Raw genomic sequence first — 21,287 nt, 5'->3', positions numbered from 1 at the left:
TGAACCACACCCAAAAGACTAGACCGTACATGCAGTTCTTGGAACCAAAATATGTGGGGGCATCCATCTTGTCCCCATCAATGCACTACAAGTCAAATCCCCATTGTTATCCTATGGGAGTGAGTGAGTCTGGTGCTACAAGCGCCAAGTCTGACTCCAAGTGGGTCTTTGGAGGGATGGAGAGGCCCTTGAGGGCCATGTAGGTGATCGTGGCCTGGCTCCAGCCTGACATCTTGGAGGGCTGGGGACATGAGGGGCAGGAATCATGACAGCACTCCCCCCCCCCCCAAGGCCCCTCTCAAGGTGGCTCTTCTGTCTGGTCCTGGTTTGGTTGGATGGTTTTGATGAAATCGTCTAAGCAAGCAAGGTGCATGGAGGTACTCACAAGGCTCCCATGTCCTGTCGTGTGGACCATATCCCTTCCTGTCTACTAAGTAGTATAATTTGGTTCTGACGTACTTTGAATCTAGGATGTCCTTGACTTCCAATTATTGCTCCCCGGTGACTGCTACTGGCTGCAGTGGCGTTGCTACCCGTGTCCCAGGTTGAACAGGTTTAATGAGAGACACGTGGAACACAGGATGAATTTGCATGTTTGACGGCAAAGCTAGTCTGACCGCCACAGGATTTATCACGGAGGTGACAGTGAATGGACCCAGGTATCTTGGACGGAAAGTTCAGGCTCCTTTAATGGACACGTGTTTAGACGCCAGCCAGACTTTGTCTCCCACTTGGTAGTTGGGGGCCTTTGCTCGGTGTTGATCAGCAAACTTCCTTTGGCGATTCTTAGCTTGAAGTAGGTGTTCAGCTGCCCTTTTAAAGGTTTGAGAAATGGTTGTGTGCAAGGTTTTGACTGCTGGCATTTCCATGGTTGTAGGAACGTCCAACTCAGAAGTACGTGGGTGCCTGCCATACATGGAATAAAAGGGTGTCTGCCCAGTGCTCGTGTGTAGGGAATTATTATAAGCATATTCAGCTATCCATAATAGGTCAAACCAGCTTTCTTCAGCTTGGTGTAACATGCAACGCAGATACTGCTCGAGCGTCTGGTGACTGGTGGATAGCTGGATGTCGATCCGGGCCATAGAGCAGCATTTTCTCCAGAAGTTAGATACGAATTGAGTACCTCGGTCTGAGACCAAAACTGAAGGAAACCCATGGAGCCGTACGATGCCTTCAAGAAATACCTTTGCCAGAGTGGAAGCATTTGGGAGCCCCTTAAGAGGAATGAAATGTGCCATTTTTGAAAATAGGTCCACGACCACAAGAATAGTGTTAAACCCTTGACTGGGTGGTAAGTCAGTAATAAAATCGAAGGACAACGTGTGCCAGGGTGCTGGTGGGATTTCCAATGGTTGTAATAGCCCAGCCGGTTTCTGCTTGGATTACTTGTGTTGAGCACACACTGCAAAACAAAAGATAGGATGAATTGGATAATGTCTTTACGCCACGTGGGCCACCAATAATTTTGTTTTACCTTGGCTAGGGTTTTAGCGATTCCGGGGTGGCCCTCGATCAAGGAATCATGATAACCGGACATGACTTGTTCTCGTAGTTCTTGGTTTGGTAAGAATAAACGATTCCTGAGGTAGGGCAAATGATCTTTTATCATGTAATGTTCTCCTTGTGCACTCCATGCTTGTAATAGCTCCGGACTCATCAGGTTTTGGATTCCTTCACGTAATTCTTTCTGAGTTATGGTTGCTGTGATTCCTAGGAGTTTGTCACTCGGGATAATTGCTATTGGGTCAGGGGTCTGATACCCTTGCTCTTCCACCCCCATACGGGAAAGGGCATTGGCCTTCCCATTTTTCACCCCTGGCCGAAATTTAATCACGTAGTCATATTCAGCAAAAAAAAAGAGCCCAACGTAGTTGTCGTGAGGATTATACTTTGCTGTTTTTAGGTACTGGAGGTTCCGGTGGTCAGTTATTACGGTGATTGTGTGTCTGGCGCCCAAGAGGTAGTGCTGCCATGCCTTAAGGCTGACTTAATGGCCAGGAGTTCTTTGTCTGTGATAGCGTAATTGAGTTCAGGGGGTGTGAATTTACGTGACCAGAAGGCAACAGGGTGTAACTGGCCCGTTTCGGGTCCTTTTGTGAGAGGACGGCTCCCTTAGCCATGCTTGAGGCATCCGTTTACACCAGGTATGGGAGATCAGGGCGAGGGTGACGTAAGATTGGGGAAGATGTGAATCTTGCTTTGAGTTTCTGCAAAGCCTCTTCGGCTTCTGTTGTCCACTGGAACTTTTTGTTGCTTTTCCTTAGTAATGACGTGATGGGATACACGATTTGCGAAAATCCTGGGATGAACCGGTGGTAGAAGTTTGCAAAACCCAGCATTCTTTGAACCCCCTTCAATGAATTTGGGGATGGCCAGTTCAGGATAGCATCTACCTTGTGTACATCCATTCGGATTCCATTCGGGCTGTGAATAAAGCCCAGGAATTCCACCTCGGAGATGTGGAATGAGCACTTTTCAAGCCTGGTGTAGAGCTGGTGTTGACAGAGTTTCTCCAATACGGATCGGACGTGTTTAATGTGGTCCTGCTTTGATGCGGAATATACTAGGATATCGTCGATGCACACTAGAGCACAGACATCAATCAATTCCTGTAGGACATCGTTCATGAAGTATTGAAATGCAGCGGGCGCGTTGCAAAGGCCAAAGGGCATTACTTGATATTCGTACAAGCCGTATTTGGTGCGAAAAGCGGTTTTCCATTCGTCCCTCTGTTTTACGCGAACAAGGTGATATGCCCCCCTCAGGTCTAGTTTTGTGTAGATTTGGGCATCTTTGACTTGATCAAGCAATTCAGGGATCAGTGGCAGGGGGTAGCGATTTTGTACGGTAATCTGGTTCAGTGCGTGATAGTCGATGCACGTTCTCAAGTCCCCCTCCTTTTTCGGTACGAAGAATAGAGGACTGGCTGCTGGAGACTTCGAGGGACGGATGAACCCGTTGGCCAGGTATTGGTCAAGATAGACCTTCAGGTGCTGGTTTTCTGGTTCCGTGAGTGCGTAAATTCACCCGCAAGGGATTTGTGTGCCAGGTATCAGGTCGATTTGACAATTGTATGATCTATGCAGTGGCAGGGTATTAGCCTGTTCTTGAAAGACATCTTGAAAGTCCTGGTATTCATTTGGTAGGGTGCCGATTGCCACAGTCGCAAGCTTGGAGGTTCTGGTGTCTATTGGTTGTTTCTCTTGGCGATAACATGTGTGGTCGCAAGTTTCGGTTAAGGCCAATTCCTTTGCTCGCCAATCGATTCGAGGATTGTGAGCTACCAACCATGGCATTCCCAAAATCAACCGGAACTGTGGTGCCTTAATGAGGTAAAAAATGATTGATTCTTGGTGTCCATCCTGGCACAGAAGGGTTAAAGCTGCAGTGCATTGGGATACTTGACCAGAAGCTATTTCTGTGCCATCGACTATGGTAACAGTGTCGGTGGTTGATTTAGGGCATAACGGAAGCCCCATCTTTGCAGCAAGATCCTGGTCGATGTAATTCCCAACGGCTCCACTGTCTATGTACACTCTTACTGCGTGCATCCGAGATGGTTGTTGGTGATTGATCAAGACCGCAGATAGTGCAAAATGCGAGGTCTGTAGTTCACTTTCTTCGCTCGACAAGTGGACCCCTACACTTACCGGGCTGGGGAGTTTTCTGATTACTTGATGGTATCTTCCTTGTCCGTGGCCCCTACCGTCCTCCTCGGTGGCTTCACAGGGCACTCTTTAAGGAAATGACCTGACCTTCCGCAGTACAGACATAACTGCCGCTGTCTCCTTTTATCCCTTTCCACTTTAGTCAAGGGGGATCTGACTCCCCAATTTGCATTGGTTCTCATGAACCTTCCGTTGTTCGGGCAGTATTGTCCTTTGAACGCACATACATAGGGTGAGGGTTTGATCTGCTCTTCGGTCCTGCAACCTATGATCCAGTTGAACAACAAGGTCAATTAGTTCTGAGCAGTCTTTCGGGGGGGGTTCACTACTTGTGCAAGAACATCCTTGAGCTCCCCCCGCAACCCCTGATGAAATAACGTGGTTCTCTTCTCCGCTGCCCATTCTGCTTCAACTACGAGTCTATTGAACGTGGCTACGTATGTTAATAGGTCTTGATTCCCTTGACATAGGGACAGAAGTGTGTTGTCTAATACCTACCCATGAGTACGACGGGCGAACAGCTTTTCCATCTCCTGCTGAAAGCCCGTGAAGTCATGCAGCAAAGGATCATCTTGGGCCACAAAGGGTACAGACCAGTCTGCGGCGCTACCACTCAGGTAGGATAGCACAAAAGCGAACCGCGATTGGTCATTCGGAAAGGCCCCTGAACTACAAAGGAAGTGCAGGTGGCACTGGTTCATGAATGTTGCAAACCTCTTGGGATCCCCTGTAAATCGTTCGGGCGGGGCCAGGGGAACTGCCCCAGGAAGGGTTATCTGAACGGGATTGGCTGATGGCGCTGGCATCGAGGGCACGCTTTCCGGCAATGGTGCATGCCCTGCTTGTGACTGGAGAAGTTGCCGGCTTAAATCATCAGTGCATTCTTTGGCTACTATCAGCTCTCTCCTCAGAGTGTTGGTCTCCTGCCTGGCTGCATGTACTTCGGAACGTAGCTGCCCCAACATGCGGGCTAACTGGTCAGTTTCTGACATTTCCATGACACCCAGGTGGATTTTGCGTTCTGTAACACTCACCTGGTATCCACGGAGACGTCACTCAGCCTGTTATGACCTCTTACGACTTTGAACCCTTCCCTGGAGGCTATTCGACTAGAGACTGGGCCTGAAACACAGGATTGGTAGAGTTTAACTCCCTATTGTCTCTGTGTGCTTGAACCCCTTCTTCCCTGGGGTCCAACCCTTCCCTTTGATCGACAGCTCACCTTGTTTTCTTGGATAGTGTGCTCTCCGTCCTGCCTTCAGCACAGGGGCGCGTTGATTTATGCGGGCTCGTTGCTTCCTAGTTACTTCACTGGCAAGAGTCCGACAGGTAAGTTTAATGAGCCTTTTGAACAGTTCTCTAACTTCGTTCCTTTCCTTCCTTAGATGATGGCCGGCGTCCGGGGATGGCGGTGTGCTGCTGAGATGATTAGCACTGAAGGTGAGTGAGAGCGCGATGCACGATGCACCCCTTTTGTATTTGCATTGAACTGAGTTCTTTTTCTGTGTCTTTTAGGTGCCGCGACGTTTTCAGCGTGGATGCCGGTTATGAAGAACAAATGCGGTGGGTAAGCGCGGTATGCGGCGCCTCTAGATGTTTCCACGCTAACCTGGAGTTTCTTTTCCCTCTTGCAGATGGATGAGAAGTTTCGGAGACAGAGTTCCCCCAGAGTGGCTGGGATTCAGGTAAGCGTTTGAAGCTCGTACAGTATTTAAAAATAAGCGAAGGTTTGCGGAATGCTTACTAATGCCTTTTTTCTGTTCTTTTCCCTTTTCCTTAGGAAGCGGCGTGCCGGGATGGGAATGACTCTGCCGAAGATGCCCGCAGAACAGAAGGAGCGATGACTGATGGGCAGAAGCACCGCAAGGTAAGGCTGTTCCTAAGGGTGTTCTTGTTCTTGCAGGAGCTGAGCGCAGAAGAAAGATGTAGGCCTACTGGAGACCGATCCGAACTTGGTGAGTGTCACGCTGCAGGTGCAGAAAACGCAAAGCATGTTTCTCAGCCTGGGTGTGGCTTAAATAGTCTCTGGGTATCCCAGGTGCCTCTGGGTGGAACCACACACAAAAGACTAGATCGCACATGCAGTTCTGGGAACCGAAATATGTCGGGGCATCCATCTTGTCCCCATCAATGCACTACAAGTCCAATCCCCAATGTTATCCTATGGGAGTGAGTGAGTCTGGTGCCACAATCGCCAAGTCTGACACCAAGTGAGTCTTTGGAGGGATGGAGAGGCCCTTGAGGGCCATGTAGGTGATCGTGGCCTGGCTCCAGCCTGAAATCTTGGAGGGCTGGTGACATGAAGAGCAGGAATCATGACAGCCTTCTGTTCCCTGGCTACAGCCCCCTTGCTCTCTTCCTTGTTTGCAGCCCTCTGTTCATGATTTCTGTCCTTGTCTTCCTTGAGTCTTCAGTCCTCCCCTTTGGTTATCCACTTCAGTTATACTGTTTTCTTAATTTCCCTCTGCTAGCTTTCTCTTGTCTTTCCAGCCCAGAGTTACTGTTCTTGATTCCTGTGTACAGTTTCTGGTCGCCATTCCCTGCATTTAGAACTTGCTCACCTTCTGGTACACCATGAATGCCATATTCGAGCCTGGTTCATACCGCTTGCACAGCACAAGCAACCTATCTGATGCTGTTGAAAATTACCCAAAAACAGCACGATGTTACTGATTCCTAACTGCCCATCTGGTCCATATTTGGGCCCCAGAGACTGGTTAGGTCATTTTTTATCCATTATCTTGTACAAGACATATCAGCTTACACACATTGTGGTTATTGATTGCCTTTTACCCCTGCTTCATTACCCAGAGTGCTGAATCCTTCTAGCTTTTGTACAGTCTGTGTTCTTTACACAGTGGTGGCTTTTTTTAGTGTTCTTCTGTTTAGTTATTTTTGCATATGGTGTGTTTAATTAAAGTATTCATATGTTTATAGATCCTTGATTTGACATTCCTTTGTTTTGGACTGTTGTACTGTGGGGTTTAGGTTGCTACTGGCTCACTTCCACACCCTTCGTAAGGCCATAGCCTGCCCTCGTCCCATGATACCACAAACACCAAAGGAGATATATTTCTTACCTGTGCCTGTTTCACCTTTATGATTGGGATCACTCTTGTTTTGTAGGTGCAAAGCTGAGTTTTGGGGATTCCACTACATTGAGTCTGTCCGATCAGTGCTTGTATTAAATAAACTGTGCAGTACAGTTTTTGAACCAGTGCAAACATCTTTTGAAGTAATATATATGTACGGCTGCAATTCTTCTGCACTGCGTTGGCCATCTATTGTGCTGTGCAATAGGGACTTAAGAGGGAGGGATCAAGTCAATGGGCCATTGATTTACTATCCTATTTGCAAAAGATGCTGAGAATTGAAGACAACGTTTTAAATGTCCATGTGTAAATGTGTGGTCAGCTTCCTAAAATGGCACACGCGGTTCCAGGAGAACTAACGTTTATGCACAGAGTCTCTGTTTGACCAACCTTGGTGATCCTTAGCAAGTCAATTAAATCCCTTGGGCCTCAAACCAAATGTAGGAAAATGTTCATGAAATGAACTGGAAATAGTTCTGCAAAGGAATTAACTATGAAGCTGTGTGGTCTGAATACAGGCCCAACAGCTTGATATGATTTCCTGGGGGTGCCGGAGCATGAGCGGGCCTGAGGATACCTTGCAAGAATGCGTCAATGTATCATACTAAATAGGCCACAGCGTAGGGCAGAGTTTAGGCATCCAATCCTCTAAGGCTGGATGAAAAGAGCCAGAGTCACTGCCATTTTATGTTATTACAATGCCAACGGTTGAAGCATGGCTTGGGTCCCATTGAGAAATGGTCAGAACATCTGTTCATAAATCCTAGTTTGCAGAGTGATCAGTGAGGGATGCCATTGGTCAGCATTGCTAAAGGTTTTGTTAGAATTTTGAGGAAGGGTTGACAAGTGTCATTATTGGAAATAATGTTGTGTTTTCCTAAACAAAATAGTAGACAGCTGAGAATAAGGGTCTAATTCACAGAAGCATTTACAATGGGAAAACCCCATTGGAAAACGCTCTGTGAATCAGGGCCTAAGCATACGATGTCCTTGGCTTCCTCTGGGTCATCACTAGCACTGGGCAGATTTTGGCTAATGGAGGTACGTGGAGCCTGATGGAGCCTATGGTTTTTCCAGGTACATAAACTAAGCCACCATCGTGGAGTTTGCCTGCCATCAGTTGTTCAACGCTTGCTCTGACCATGCTGCGGGCAGATGTTGAAGTGCAATATTTTCAACCTTTGTGCATCCAAGGTTCTTAAATTCCTAGGGTAACCACTTGGGCACGTGCCAATGTACCCGGAGCTGAGGTTTTCTATCAGGCTTCTACTAAGCCAGTGTAAGGACGACATTTCCCTGACAGCGGGCGTTATGAGCGGTTCGTAAAAAGCATGGATAAAACATTTCACGATTTGCTGTGTTAGAGGTGTACATCTAACACGGAAACCAGGGTCTGGATCAAATAGAATGGAGGGGACAGCATGCACAGAAGTGCTCTTGTATGTGTTCCATCCCATCCAATTTCTGGGGGTATCTTTAATAACTCCCTAAAATGGGAGAAAAAAATGTCTATATTGCCTCAACTCTTCATTCAGGGGCGTAGGAGTCACATAAAATCTGGGGGAAAGGGGGACACATTGGGGACTTATTATGCAGACCTAAATCACCAATACTGGCATGGGGCAGCATGATAGGGATCCGTCATCGACTTCGCCTGAGCTCCGATTTACCCCCCCTCCTTAGATGGATGGACTCGACACTGCAATTAGCAGCCAAATGGGCTGGGAGGATAGCTGAGGGGCAGCACATTTGTTTTGGAAGCAAGATAATGCAGAACAACACAGGTTTGAATCCCGGTCCCACGCTTAGAGACTGGTCTCTGGTATTGAGCATTTATTCATTTATTTATTGGATATTTATATGGCGCTTATATACAACAAAAACAGTGTTATACAGTGCCACAAGGAAAAAGGGAAGGGAGCAAGGGAACACATAAACAATGGAAAGGCAATGAATAAATAATAAACCAAACAGCGGTCCTAATAGGCTTCGTGATATTCGGAACGTGCAAGTGCAGTGACAAAGAAGAGGGGGACAGAGGGATAAGTACTACAGGGTCCCCCAGCACGTAATAAAAGATGAATTCATGAATCTCACCTAAGGCCTGGGCAATTAGTGTTCTGGACTCAGAGGGGGATGAAAAGCGCTCACTTTGTTTGGTTGGGCTTTATTGGTACCAGAGACATCCCTCCAAGACCTGATAGCACACATTCTGTACTCAATTAATTGAGCCACTTGTTTGTCACCAGAAATGCATCGGGATCCAACAGCACCGGGGACATTATTTAGTTTGTGTGTCATCCACATTTATCATGAATTCTCCATGTCCCCACACAGCCTTTGCCGGGCGCACTTGAGAAACACTTCACACACCAATTTGCAGATAGTGCCCATAAAGTTCAAAGACAGCCAAGGCCAACAATGTCTGCACGGGTCCCAGCCTACTGGCCAAGGACAAATGCACCCTGAGTTAACTCCAGAATACCCCGTTTTCCTCTAATGTCTGTATTGGTCCACACCTTCCTTGCTGCTGGGACTGCTCCAAGTAGGTGTCACTCTTTCAGAAGATAGATAGTTTCTCATGCCACTCAATGCTAATCAAGCAACCTATATTAGTGCTCAACGTCTCTTTTGCGTCCCCTTCTAAGCTCCAAATTCCATGCGCTTTGAAGTACGAATACTGCGGTAGGACTGACCCAGCCATTCATCCTCTCAAGGTTGATACATTGAGTAGCATTACATTATTGAGTAATAACACCTACTAGTACAAGTGCTTAGAAGCAAGAGGAATCAACATGAAGAGCTATATAAGAACACCAATTATTAATATTAGCGAACTATCCTGAGCTCACAGTGTTAAAACATGGTTTGACTTAAGTAGTTGTTCCAAGTGTTGCAATAGCCTAAATCTTCGTTACCCCAGGTTTTATTGTAAATGCTTGCACCTATATACCCACTGATGAACCTATAGAGATGCATGTCGTTCTTTGAGCACCCAAAGCATTTGGGTACAAAGGAGCAGTGCCCAGAGGCACTCGCAGGCGGTGGAGTCATGTTGAAAGCATTGATAGTCAATTTACATGTCTATTTTTGTATTTATTTATTTTTAGAGCGCTCACTGCTTAGCTTAATTGGTTCATGGCGCTTTGGCCGATTCCAGAAGTGGTTACTCTTGGGTGTCTTGACTTTTGCCCTGAAAGAAAGCAGATTTCGGGGCACGTCGTACCTTCTTTAAGGTTATTCCAGAGCTGGGAAGCGGTTGAGGCCGATCGTTTGGACCCTTGGCCTTGGCTCTTACATGGCTATTTGGGGATTAGCAGGCAGTTGGCCTGTGCGGAGATTAGGGCTTCATTGGCCGGAGAAGCATGCAAGTCCATATAGTATTGCCACCTCGGGTGAACTTGCTTGGCAAGAGGTCACAGGCATCCACGCAAAGTACCAACTACAGGCCCGCTGTGATTAGAAATACTGGTTATTACGTTGGCAATGCATGCCTGCAATAAGAGGCATAACATAAACCTCTAGGCTGAGTACCACATAGCTAACATTCCATGCTGTGCATCTCCTTCAGCTTGATAAGTAGCCCAGTGCTATATGATATTCACAGAATAGGCTGCTGCACATGTATGATCGCTTTACCTCGGCCCCACAGCTGTGGTGCCACAATGTAATATTCTGGTACAATTTCAATATGACTCAGGTTTTAATTACAATAATAATATTGACACCATGCACACACGACACACGTGTGTGTGATGGGTGGGGTGACCCTATGTAACTCTGACATCACAGTGAGATGGGAGGACAAAGAGTGAGGTCACACACTTTACGAGTGTGTCCCTGAGCACTACTGAGAACAACACACACAATAGCACGAGGAACGGTTGTCCAAACACATTTAATAAACGGTAGGGGGTTATAAATGGGAGTGGAGAGCATGGGTCAGAGGAAGCAGGTGGGGATTGCAGCCTGTAAACTAACATTAAGAAAACTATAAACGAAGGTCTGTACTGCTCATTAAACAATTCTTGACGGCCCGGCTAGCGCCAAGTGTGCTGACAAGTTAAAAGTAGGAAAATACTTGGTATGGCTTGACTTTTTAGTTAACTGTGGCAGAGACACTGTGCACAATTACATATTCTGGGGAGGATAAATGCCATTATGTCCCCCCACTTAAAATTGTGGGGGGGATTTGTCCCCCCTGCCCCCTCCATGTCCTACGCCCATGTCTTCATTTACGTCTGGGAGAGGAGATTGAAAACTCACATGGCTCACTCCAGAAACCAAGGGCCTCATTACGACCCTGGCGTTAACCATGGCGCTATTAGCAAAAATACAATGCATCGAAAACACTGCAGCAAGAATACTCATGGGACAAAACAGAAGAGACCACTGCACTCCAGCCCTGAGAAGGCTACACTGGCTCTCAGTAAAAAACATATTAACTACAAAGCCCTCTGGATCACCCACAAATCACTGCAGAGACAAGGAGCCAAATTCCTCCAGGCCAAGGTCAACTGCTACCAACCAGGAACAAACCTAAGATCAAGTGATGACCTCCAAATCGAAATGAAACAATACGAAAAACAGAAATTCCAGTGACCCACATTCTCACGTCTAATTGACAATCTATGGGACTCAATCCTGAAGAGATAAGAATGACAGGAGACCACCTTACCTTTAGAAAATGACTAAAAACTTGGGTATTTAACTCACAATGATTAGTATAAAATGGGCGCTGCCAGCAATCTCACTGTGGACCCAAGATATTCCAAAGACAATATGGACTCTGGAACCAATAATAAAACAAACATCCCGTACCAACCACTAAACATCCCTGCTCCTTGCTCCTCTCTAGCATACCCACACATACCCCACACGATCTAACAGATCAGTCTCAGCTCACACAAACACACAACCCACACATCCCACCATGAAAACTTACTGCTGCAAACAAACATCCCAGTCACTGAACATTGCCCTTCCGGACACAATAACCCCCAGTGCGCACAATCCAATCACACCTAAAAAGCCGACTCACACAGACACCAGTTTCTCCTCATACTACAAGGTCCAACAGAAAAGCACAAACCTCTATCCTACTCCCTCTTCCCTCACGGAACTACGCAACCCACTTTCTTACAGAACCACGTGAGTGCCTGTAGACCATGCCAGAGGTAACAGTGACAAGTATAAGTCAACTTAATATAACATCTCATTTCATAAGCTCCTTAAAACATTACCCAACTGGTGGCACTACAGAACTTTCATATGATATAGCTTGTAGTTCAAATGCTCAAAGACTTTCATGGCTTTTGTCTGAACCTTTATCTTAAGGCTTTCGACTCTCCCTGTCTGGATCGCAGGCATCAACAATTCCAGTGGCACAGAACTACCTGTGCATGGACTGCTGCAGGTCCTCACTCCCACAGCAATCCTATGGAAAGAGGTTTTATTTAGTCAGCACCCGGGTTTGATGGTCCTTTGCTCACCTCCAACAGACAAGATGCCCTGACAGGACTTTTCATAAAATCCTGCAGTCAAGGGAAGGACTATTCCCCAATCCTACCTTATCTTTCCCCATCGCCCTGTTGCCAGCTGCCTCAGAGCTCCTCTCTGCCCCCTGATAGTGCCCTCACAGTCACCCTGAGCATTCTGGACTCTTGTGTGGTTGCAGCATCTTGTTGCTCTGATGTCTGCTGCCCATCATGGCACCATGCCCTTAACCTCATCCTCCAGAATATTAAGGATCACACTCCTGCATGATGCCCCAACATCCATGCTACCCCTTTCAGAGTTGCATGATTCACTTCGAGTACCACAAGGACTATATGGGTGCTACCCAAGACCATATCAGTCTCCATAAAGAAGCCTTCTATTATATGAATGTTTTGGCTGGCACAGCTGGCCAGGTGTTGCATGTGTGTTCTTTGGCCTTTACACTAGAGAGGTTTCACCGGAAAGCAATATTGAAAACGGTCAGTGGTTAATTCCGTACCTGTGTTTCTGAGGACTTCAAATTGACTTCAATTGTTGTATCGCTGTAGCTGCCATCGGGGAAAACCTGCTGGACCTGGAACAACAGCAAATCAAATTGGTAAGGAAAGCACAAATGTGTACTCGGCCAGGGTAGCAGATAATGTGCATTTCTGTGTGATACACAAGGACTCAATCTACCTCGAAGAAAGAAATGGGAGGGGATATCAGACTAGAAGAAAACAACAGCAAGCACTTGAAAGAGACACACCAGTTTCCAGATCCCGCGAGACACTGTTCAATTCATTCATTGAGATGACAGGAACTGCAATAGACTTTCAGTGTAGATAGCATCGGGTGCTATCACCCATGTTCACTGCCCTATCGCTGTAACTGTATGACAAACCTCAACTGTAACCCCATTTGTTTGTGATCATATTTTGTATCCCAAGCTCACTGCAACCATGAGCTAAGCAACCTGGTCTAACTAACTCAAGTACCCCTGCTGTATTCCAAGCTCACTGTAACCATCTCACTATCCCCACGAATTACCGACCAATTACCACAGTACCATTTCTATTGAAGATACTGGACAAGGTGGCTTACACACAAATTCAAAAATACCTTGAACTACATAAGCTACTGGGAGCCAGACAATCTGGTTTCCGTCCATTACATGGAACCGAAACAGCCCTCATTGACTTAAAGACCCAAATATATGAACTGAGAGATCAAGGAAAGACGGCACTCCTCCTCTTACTTGACCTCTCAGCTGCATTCAATCTCGTGGACCACAAGGTCCTCTGCAGACACTTGGACTCTGCTGCTCATTTCTCCACCCAGGCTATCAAATGGATAGAATCCTTTCTTAGTGAGAGAACCATGAGAGTTTTCTCACCCTCAGCAGCAGAAGACCCTACACCTATCACATGTGGAGTCCCCCAGGGCTCCTGTGTCTCCCCAACTCTATACAACATGTTTACCAAACCCCTTTTCGATGCTTTGGACCATCTAGGTATCACCTACACTAACTATGCAGATGATACACAGATTCTCTTCCCACTCTCCGGGGATCATAATAGAGACAGGGATTTGGTAAATAGGGTGTATCTTATGATGATAAGACAGAGTTAATCATCTTGGGCTCACAGGCAAAAATCAACAAATGAGGCCCTGACTACTCAGCATTCAGCATCAACGGCAACGTCATTAAAGTCCCGAGGGAAGTAAAAACGCTCGGCTTCTACCTTGACTCTGCTATGACATTTACTAAACAGGTCAACTCCTTAGCATCAACTACAGCCTATACCTGTAAATAAATAAGAGCAGGTAAACCCTTCTTACCTAATGACAGATGTATGATCCTGGCAAGAGCCCTAATACTCTCATGACTAGACTACTGTAATGCACTCTACAGCGGTGCCAACAAATCCATCACCCAAAGGCTCCAAATCCTTCAAAATAATGCCCTTAGAGCGGCACTTGGGATTAATAAAAGAGAACATATCTCCTCCCTGAGACGCCAGTACAAATGGCTCTCGACTGCTAATAAAATCCACCTAAAAATGATCTCTTTGACCCACAAGGCTCTAAATAATGCAGCACCCAGTTACCTGATGGAAAAAATAAAGAGAAACATTTCTAATAGACCGACAAGAACTGTCAATTCAAACTGTCTGTTAATACCCAGATTTAAATTTGCCAAAATTGGCGGCATTAGCTTCCCAGTGACAGCGGCCAAACTATGGAATGCATTGCCACACAACTTGAGAGCTGCCCAACCATTCCTACACTTCAGAAGACATTTCATTAAACATGTCAATTCTAATAACCTGTAGACACAACATTAGCCCACCGGGAGTGTATATATATATATATATATATATATATATATATATATATATATATATATATATGTATGTATTTTTAGAAGTCTATCAACTTAAGCCTAACTTGAATACAGCATGCTAACCTTGCATCTTGTATATTAATTACCTGCAATCACCTGCCTATACTCGCACTTGCAAGTATATATACCATGCATCCCTCTACCATTGTAAATGTATGCAGTACTGTAAATTTGATGTATCCTTGTAAAGTTTGTAACATTGTAATTTCAAGATTCCTGTAACTTTGTAAGCCTTGCATATTCGTCTTTGCTGTGCCCGGTTACCTCTGGGTCTGGCGCGCATTATAAATCAATAAACAAACAAACAAACAAACATGAGCTAGGCAACCTAGTGTAACTAACACAAGTACCCCTGCTGTATTCCAAGCTCACTGTAACCATGAGCTAAGTAACCTATTGTAACTAAGACAAGTAACCCTGTTGTAACTGAGACAAATTCATGCAACAGCGCCTCGATGCCCTTAGGCTGCTAGTGCGCTTTACAAATATAAATAAATAAAAATAAATAAATTAGACTGTGTCACAGCAATAGAAATAGTAAAGGCACTAGTTCCCTCTAATATTTTTTTTCTTGCCATCTTCGTATGTTGTTTTATATTTGCAGCATCAATTTCTCTAAAAACAAAACTTCTAGTCTCTGCCCCCACGCCCCATGAAAACCCTGTGGTGCTAATAGCGATAAAGCACCATGTTATGGGGCGGTTCCTTCCAGGAGCCCTCCCGAGACACTTGCTATGCTGGGGCTACGCAGCTCAGGCTAGCAAGCTGTTAGCGGCCATGCCCACCCTCTAATGCAATGTTTATCGCTATAATGAAATATATTACAACAGTTGCAAAATATACAGATTTTTTTTTTAAACGGTTTCAACAATAATATTCATGTATTTCCCATTGGAAATGTTGCAATTAGCGTGAGACAAACACAAGCCATTTTGCTATTCATGATCTACAAAACTTGTGTTTCTCTGCGGCATATGTGGCCCACTTTATGTTTGTGAGGGTTTAGCACCAGAGCCCTTTTACAATGTACTACTATTCCTCAATATAACACGATGATGAAACATGGGGTAACTATGGTAATAGCAACTATCAAAAAAAGGGAAAGTCAACGTAGAAATATTCCAGTTATCAACCATCTCATGTATCAGTGTAAATGGCGAAATGTGATTATTACAAAGGCCCTCATTACGACCCTGGCGGAAATCGCGGTGCAAAATGCACCTTGGAGCACGGCGGAAAGCTGCCGATAGCGCCATGGGGGTTGGCGGATTTTCCGCCCCATTCCGACCTTGGCGGGGCGGTAAATCCCCATCCCCCATTTTACCCTTCCCCATTCCCATTTTTGCCCCATAGGGTATAATGGGAGTGGGGAAGGCGTTAATTACGCCACCTCAAAATACGGTGGCGTAATTAACGACAAGGTCCCGTAGCGCCATGGATTTCTCCGCCCGGAAAAACCAGGCGGAAAACGCTCCATGGCGCTACGGAATTTCGTAGTAGGGCGGACGGGTCCGCCGCGAATAACGCTGGCGTAAACCCACTCCGCCAGGGTCGTAATGAGGCCCAAAGTCTATACGGGGCTGGCGGTGGAAAATATCCAACAAATGCCAATGGGATTGATTAAACCAGAGACTTCATGACATCAAAACATTGCCAAACAGCCCTAATCTCATGCTCAGTAGGACATCGAATAGAATTCATGCATAAAATGTATCTGTGAACATTGTATGCATGAATTTTAATCCACACAATATTTTCATTTATTTGTGTGGCCTAGAAGGGGCAGTTGTAATTCTTGATTCTGCCTCTTCCTCTTCATCATACGAATACTCCAGCATTTATGCCAGGAAGGTATTTTCATTCTGGCATAACTGCTGTGGATTCCTATGGAATCCTCCTGTTTTTTACTCCAGCAAGAAGCATGTAGAGTACATAAGAACCCATTGTAAACGCTGCCTGTCAGGTGTAAATGGCAGCCAGTGATTACTCTTTTTCACAGCGGGGTGCAACAAAGTGGTGTAAAGGCGAGCACGCCTCCACTTTCCACCTTCCTTCTGCACTCTGATGTGCAAAAAATTAAAATTAGGAGGAAGGGACATATTTGCACCTAAGTGCAATTGTAACAGGTCCCTACTGTGCAATTTATGGGAAACTCGAACATGAGTCGCCTTGATGCAGACCCAGCTCCAGGAAATTTCATCTGGGTGGGCCAGGTTTCTGAACAGAGGGGCCCAACTTCCGTTGGGTGTGGGTGTATGAGTACCCTATCTAAAGTGTTGCTTTTGGGCCAGATTTCTCAAATCCACTAACCTGCAAAACATGACTTGCTGGACCTGGAAAAACCCATTCCCACCCCTAAATTGGTTTATTCTGTTAGACTGTTTTAAAAGGTGCAGACACTTGGATTGAAACCCTTGTTGTTAGGATCAGGACTGGCCCATTTACCTACAAGACTACTTGAATTTCTGATAAAGATGCTTGTTAGAACTTCACTTTGTGGCAGATTTAGGGCAAAGGGATTCTCGGGCATGTGTGTGGCATGGGTGTGGATTTTATGGCGGGAGTAGTTAATGGAATTCATGAGTGCAACACATTTTACAGGTTTTTTAAGTTGTCTTTTTCTACTATTGGATTTCAGTGTTTAGGCATATGACACTGGCTGGAAACAGCCTGGTCAACTCACCAGACTTTACTGAGATAATGTTATTTGCCCAGGATAACTCAATTTGCTCTCTCCTTCCATCCCTATATCCTTTCCAAAATCACATTCTCTCCAGGACCCTTTCCAAAGTATTCTGCTCTTTTCTTCCATCTGCTCCTTTGTTTCCTTCCATAAGGTCACTCACTACTTTGACCTTGCACTGGCCACTTACTTCAGCTTCCATCCGCTCCCACATCGCAATAAGCAAAACTATTGCTAAACCATGAAAAACGAATCTGCTGTACATTGCAGACCCCTGAGAGACAAATCCCAATTAAATATTCCCTATGAACAAAAGTTGTGTACCTTTTTTTCCAACACAATGCTATAATTGAGCCATAAAAAAACAGCACAGAGCAAAAGAGAAGCAGGAAAATAGTGTGTCAATTTCAAGGATGATTCCTCCTCCCCTTCTGAGGGCTGAGCAACAAGGTCCCAGTGCTTCTTCCATCTCAGATGGTTTGCGTTTAACAATACCCCTCTGAACACTGTGTCTACTCCCAGCAGGCAACAGAGGAGGTGCTCGTGGTCCCGCCATCTTGTTGTGAAAGACAGGCCCGCTCATTCCCTCCAGAATACTGAAGCAAGGAATAGGACATTTAGTTTATTACAAAATAACATGTTGAAGCATAGAATTTCATTTTTTGTTTCAATTTTCCAGCACATTTTAATTGAGTTAGGGGTTCAAGGGAGTGCTAGCATGCAGGAGAAAGAGCCATGGCGGGGGAGCGGGATCATGAGGCAGGCAGTGCAGGTTGAGGGGTTTTCTCTTGGCATCACTCCCTGTGGGATGTGGCAGGGATGAGGAGCTGCTGCGCCGTTACCACCCCCCTAAATGTCATTCTCTAGTACATACTGTTTACATACTGTTTATAATATGCAAATGTCCTTAATGACTTCTTGTTTGACATCTTCAACTTTGATTTGATATCGAATGTCACGATTTTGTTCAATAATCGTGGCCTTATATTTTCCAAAGAAAGATGTGTGTGTGTCTCCTAAGCGGGCCCTGACCCCTACTATGCCCATCTATTAAACCATGAGTGAGGCTTATTTTGGAGTTGCTCATACTGCAAACTGAATCATTTCTAAGGGCAACTAATTTTGGCAGATAAGGCACAATGAGATTAAATGTTTTGCTCAGGATCAAACACTCTGATTAAGTGGTAAAGCCAGAATTTGAGCCTATCCTGAAATTTAAGAACTTGAACATGCATTTTCCCAGCACAAGTTGTTACAAATATGTGTTAAAGTTTGGTTTTGAATACCTGAAATAATACTCCATTTTATGCATATTACTTTAAAAATGCACAAGTCACCTGATGAACCAACCTGACAATGTATACATCATTGTAGGAACATGTTGATTAAAAAGAGTAAGGGGGTAATTTTGTTTTGAATCTTAAAGTGAATTAAGGAGACCACCCTTATTTGCACTTTATTTTCAAAAGGGTCCCTCCCGTCACTTTCAATTGTTTGCAATACACACTGTAAATGTAAATACTAAAACACAGGCATAATCAGTGTTTTTATTGTCACTCTTACACTATGTGTAAATCCATCCCACAATTAACGATTATGGGAGCCATCTACAATGGAATCCTTTGGAATCTGCCTGCTTTTACTAATAAAGCTAACATCACAGGGAGTCATTTTCCAAGTCCTGCAGAGTGGAAAGTGTGGCGGTAAACATTTTTGTGCACCTTCAAAGGACTTGAAAATTACCCCCATGATTGTATTTTTATTTTCCCCATCCTGAATCGAAGCCAACAACCTCCAGGATTCAAGTTATTGAGAACTTTCAGAAATCTCATAGGCACAAAGTGAAATTAAATGCATGACAAGGTCATGTTTTTCACAGCTTGTTTTGTACTCCTAATTTCTAATCACCCAACAATCACGCTTAAATCATAGTTTATTATTACCTTATATAATTTAAAGAAAAAAAGTTCCACAGCAATGGTCACTGCCAGTTATATTTTCCCGTCTATAATCACTTCCTGTTGTAAATAATCGGCTGCTGAGATACGTTAAAAAGATAAGACCTCACTAGAAGGCCTTGTGCAGCCCTGGCTGACTTTGAGGGGAGAGAGGCAGAGTAGGGGTGCTTAATGAGTGTTTGCTCCTCATCTGACTGTTAAATTCACATCTGATTGCTCTCTGTGGGAAATATTTAAATTCCACTTTTTAGGTCTAAAAGATGTGCACCTTTCATACTTTGCCAGCAACATGATAGAAAATGCTCTTTTCTTTTGTTATATTCCAGGTTTTCATATTCACTCTTCTGAGCGGCAAATGTGTACTGCTGGAAGGAGGAGTGGGAACAATCCTTCAGTCCGGCTCCCCCATCTGTCAGTACATCATTTCTATTTCGTGCCCTGCCTAAACACTCAGCAGTTTCATCATACTTTCCAAACATGACCCACAATACACATGATTTATTCTGTTTGCATACAAACACTGTTAATAGTAACTCAAACAATATGATGCTACCAAGTCAGTACTTATCAGTTCAAATCATGATAATGTCTGGCCACACAGACAAGGCTACCACACAGACAAAGTTACATTCTAGTTAGGTTAAGACCCCACTGGTAAATACGCATGAGAAGAACATCTGAAGCTGGTCCATACTTGCCATCTTAGCCATTACATTTTCAGGCAGGGCCTTGTTGGACCAACTCAGTGAGTTGCAACTTGATCCCCTAGGCTTAGCAAGCAAGACATCTGCATCTGGGCATATACACATTCACTTAGGGAGACAGAATGATACAAACATGCATTGGCAGAGCCAACAGCTGTGGCTTTTAAATGCACATGCAATAGGTATTTGCCAGACACTGCCATTCGGGTACCACCTGGCCATAAAATGGGAACATCTGGGAAATGGTGCAAGTACCTAGGCTTATGATATCTCGGCCTGGCAAATGTCTGTCTAATACCTATACACAAGCCAAAACTGTTGGCTTTGGGATTGCTTGTTTTAGACAGGACTCCAGTGCAAGTAACAGATGTCAGGACACACATATTGCTTATAAATCAACTGCCTGAAGACACGCTTTGTCAAGAGATTTTCTATCACAACAGGAGCTCATTTACAGAGGCAATTAAGTCATTAAACACTCAAAAGAATGCTTAGATATAACACTATCAGGCCCTATACCGCACAAAGTTTGGTGTCACTTTGTGACAGAACTAGCTCAAAGAGTACCCAAGAAGCCACGTTTCAGCAGGGAGGGCAGTTAGTTGGTGGGAATGACATGGGGATTAACATGGCAATGGGTGGGTAAATGACCAAGGTGCCGATTCATGGAATTTTCTGCAGAGAAAATAGAGTACTTGTGTGCGCAACTGCACACAAATCCACCTTCGTCGATTCATGTAATTGAATGCGCAGTACTTTTCCTGGACTTGCGTGGAGTTCATGCTGGCTCGGCACGTCTGTGCGAGCCGGCAAGGGCCTTTTGCGCGAGACTCCAAGCAGAGCCTGGGTGTGGCTTGCGCAGAGCGCTGGGAAGGGGGCAGAACACCAATATTGGGGAAGAACTAGTGTTCCGAGGGACGGCACACGCCCACAAATTGTGCGGCACAAGACGTATTCATGGATTCGATAGCACATTGTTTCAACTTGGAAATGGCCACGGTAGTCCATCATAGGATCCGCCACCCGAAGGCAGGGGTGATTACACTTGCGTGTAGGATTTCCAGCATGCTGGTGGGGTCGCATGTTGGATTTCGGGGTGTGTGTACTCAATCAGAGTTCCAATGTAATATAGGGGTGCGCATAAGAAATTTAGCGGGGTGCAGGAACATTTTACGTGGGTTTGCACGCAGATTTCCTGACTTACTGACAAGTTACAATTTTTTAGACGAATGTTGTCGGAGGATCGGATACAAATAGTGGGGACTCCGAGCAGGGTCCCTGAGTCGCAGGCCTG

At 45.2% G+C, this 21,287-nt stretch overlaps 1 protein-coding gene across 2 annotated transcripts in view; it reads right to left on the bottom strand.

The window, feature by feature from the left end:
* LOC138580873 (uncharacterized) overlaps window positions 1–21,287 on the bottom strand; it is a 570,368-nt gene that overhangs the window by 302,725 nt on the left and 246,356 nt on the right. For both annotated transcript variants that reach the window (XM_069651760.1, XM_069651761.1), the window contains exon 4: window positions 12,762–12,836. In XM_069651760.1, the coding sequence (XP_069507861.1) occupies window positions 12,762–12,836 (75 nt within the window). The remainder of the gene's footprint in view (window positions 1–12,761; window positions 12,837–21,287) is intronic.

Source organism: Ambystoma mexicanum, chromosome 3p (genome assembly GCF_040938575.1).
Source record: "Ambystoma mexicanum isolate Mex_15411 chromosome 3p, UKY_AmexF1_1, whole genome shotgun sequence".
NCBI lineage: Eukaryota > Metazoa > Chordata > Amphibia > Caudata > Ambystomatidae > Ambystoma > Ambystoma mexicanum.
Note: the sequence above shows the minus strand (reverse complement) of the source record. Positions and strands in the feature narration are given on the sequence as shown.